Here is a 1,474-nt window from a genome sequence, read left to right as displayed (position 1 = left end):
CTCTCTCTCTCTCTCTCTCCTTTCTCGTTACCCTTCACTTGCTTGTGTGTGCTTCTCATTTACACCCCTCTCTTTTTCCATGCGTCTCTCTCAGTTTTGCTTGAGAATTAGAGGTGTGAAATGAGAGGTGGTGGTGGTGGTGAGCGGACAGGCAGCAGAGTGTGGTGTTTCGGGGAGTCAAGTGTGTGTGTGTGTGTGTGTGTGTGTTTGTGCCATTGTGGACCTGCGTGTTTGCGTGCATGTCTCCCATTGAGGGGTGCCAGGCCACACTTTAATCCTGGCTTCAGCAGAGGTTCGGACCGCTCCAGATGGGGCCATTGTACTGCGCCATGCATCAATAATTCACAGAGAGCCAGAGAAAGTGGCGGAGTGTGTCTGCCTGCTCAATAATTAACAAGGGAGGGTGAGAGGCATGTATGTACAGCCCGGGTCTCTCTCCAAACGCCCATTCAAATGGCCTTTGATGTCGTGGGCCTTGGGGGTCTTTGAATTTGTCGCCTCATTAAGACATCACCCCTCTTTTCCTTTTATTTGTTTTGTAATCCGTTTTCGCTGTGAGCAGGAGCTGAATGTACGGTGTGAAACTGGCAAATCACATAATGTATGTGTGTGTGCGTAAGGCTGCAGCTAAGACTGTTACAGTAGATGGTCGCCTGCCATGGTAGATAATGAGCTATTTTCAGTTCTTTCTCACAGTGCACCTTCTGCCGCTCTCCTCCGGTAGGTAGGACAGTGAATGGAGCATTGTTCTGCCCCCACACTCTTCAGTTCCTCTGTCACACTGTGGGTTGGAGTGCACAAGAAGTCACATTTTGTTTTCATTGCTCCTGCTAGTAGACGACTTCTTAAAGTGGATTCATTCAGATAACTATAAATAATGCAGCTTCTGACTTCTCCTGTCCTCTCTGTTTCATCTCCTTTGCTGTCTGCAGTCTTATCGCACGTGATAAATTACTGTAAATATAGGGTCAGAAACTCTGAGACTGTATTTTTAAGTGTGATGAAGCAAGGAGACAGGAGGTAGAATATTTTACTTCTCTTTGTGACAGGAGGTGTAGTTAACTACATTTCATGACACCACATCCCTGTCATCTGCACACACATGCTGCCTCACCCCACCCACTCTCAGCAGGGCTTCCCTTTTTCTTGCACCTCTTCCACATCTCACTTCTCGCTTACTCTCTCTCGTCCTTGAATTAAAAAATCTTGCACCTGATTTCAGTCTCACTTCTTAATCATCACCATTTCTTCTCACACATCTTCCTTTAGTTAACTTTGTTCCAAACCCATCTGCTGTTTTCTCACTGTGTTGCTCCCTTTTTCTTTCACCTCCTCCCCGCTCCCCTCCCCTCTATTAGAAATGAGGGAGTTGTCGGATTTGCCCTGGCCTGCCCCAGTGGGTCAGCTTGAGGAGGAGCCCACCGTCAGAGAGCAAGGTGACCTCCCACCCGGAACACAACCCCCCCCCTCCCCC

At 48.3% G+C, this 1,474-nt stretch overlaps 1 protein-coding gene across 2 annotated transcripts in view; it reads left to right on the top strand.

Annotated features, from left to right (window-relative positions):
• Nucleotides 1–1,474, top strand: part of shdb (Src homology 2 domain containing transforming protein D, b) — a 22,437-nt gene that overhangs the window by 13,538 nt on the left and 7,425 nt on the right. The window contains exon 5 of one of the 2 annotated variants that reach the window (XM_035654072.1): nt 1,359–1,436. The exons of the other annotated variant lie outside the window; for it this stretch is intronic. Coding sequence (XP_035509965.1) covers nt 1,359–1,436 — 78 coding nt within the window. The remainder of the gene's footprint in view (nt 1–1,358; nt 1,437–1,474) is intronic. 2 annotated transcript variants of the gene reach the window in all.

The sequence above is a fragment of the Morone saxatilis genome, unplaced genomic scaffold (assembly GCF_004916995.1).
Source record: "Morone saxatilis isolate NCDOM2014 unplaced genomic scaffold, NCSU_SB_2.0 Contig12, whole genome shotgun sequence".
NCBI classification, from domain to species: domain Eukaryota; kingdom Metazoa; phylum Chordata; class Actinopteri; family Moronidae; genus Morone; species Morone saxatilis.
The sequence above is the reverse complement of the archived record's forward strand: the minus strand, read 5'-3'. Positions and strand labels throughout refer to the sequence as shown.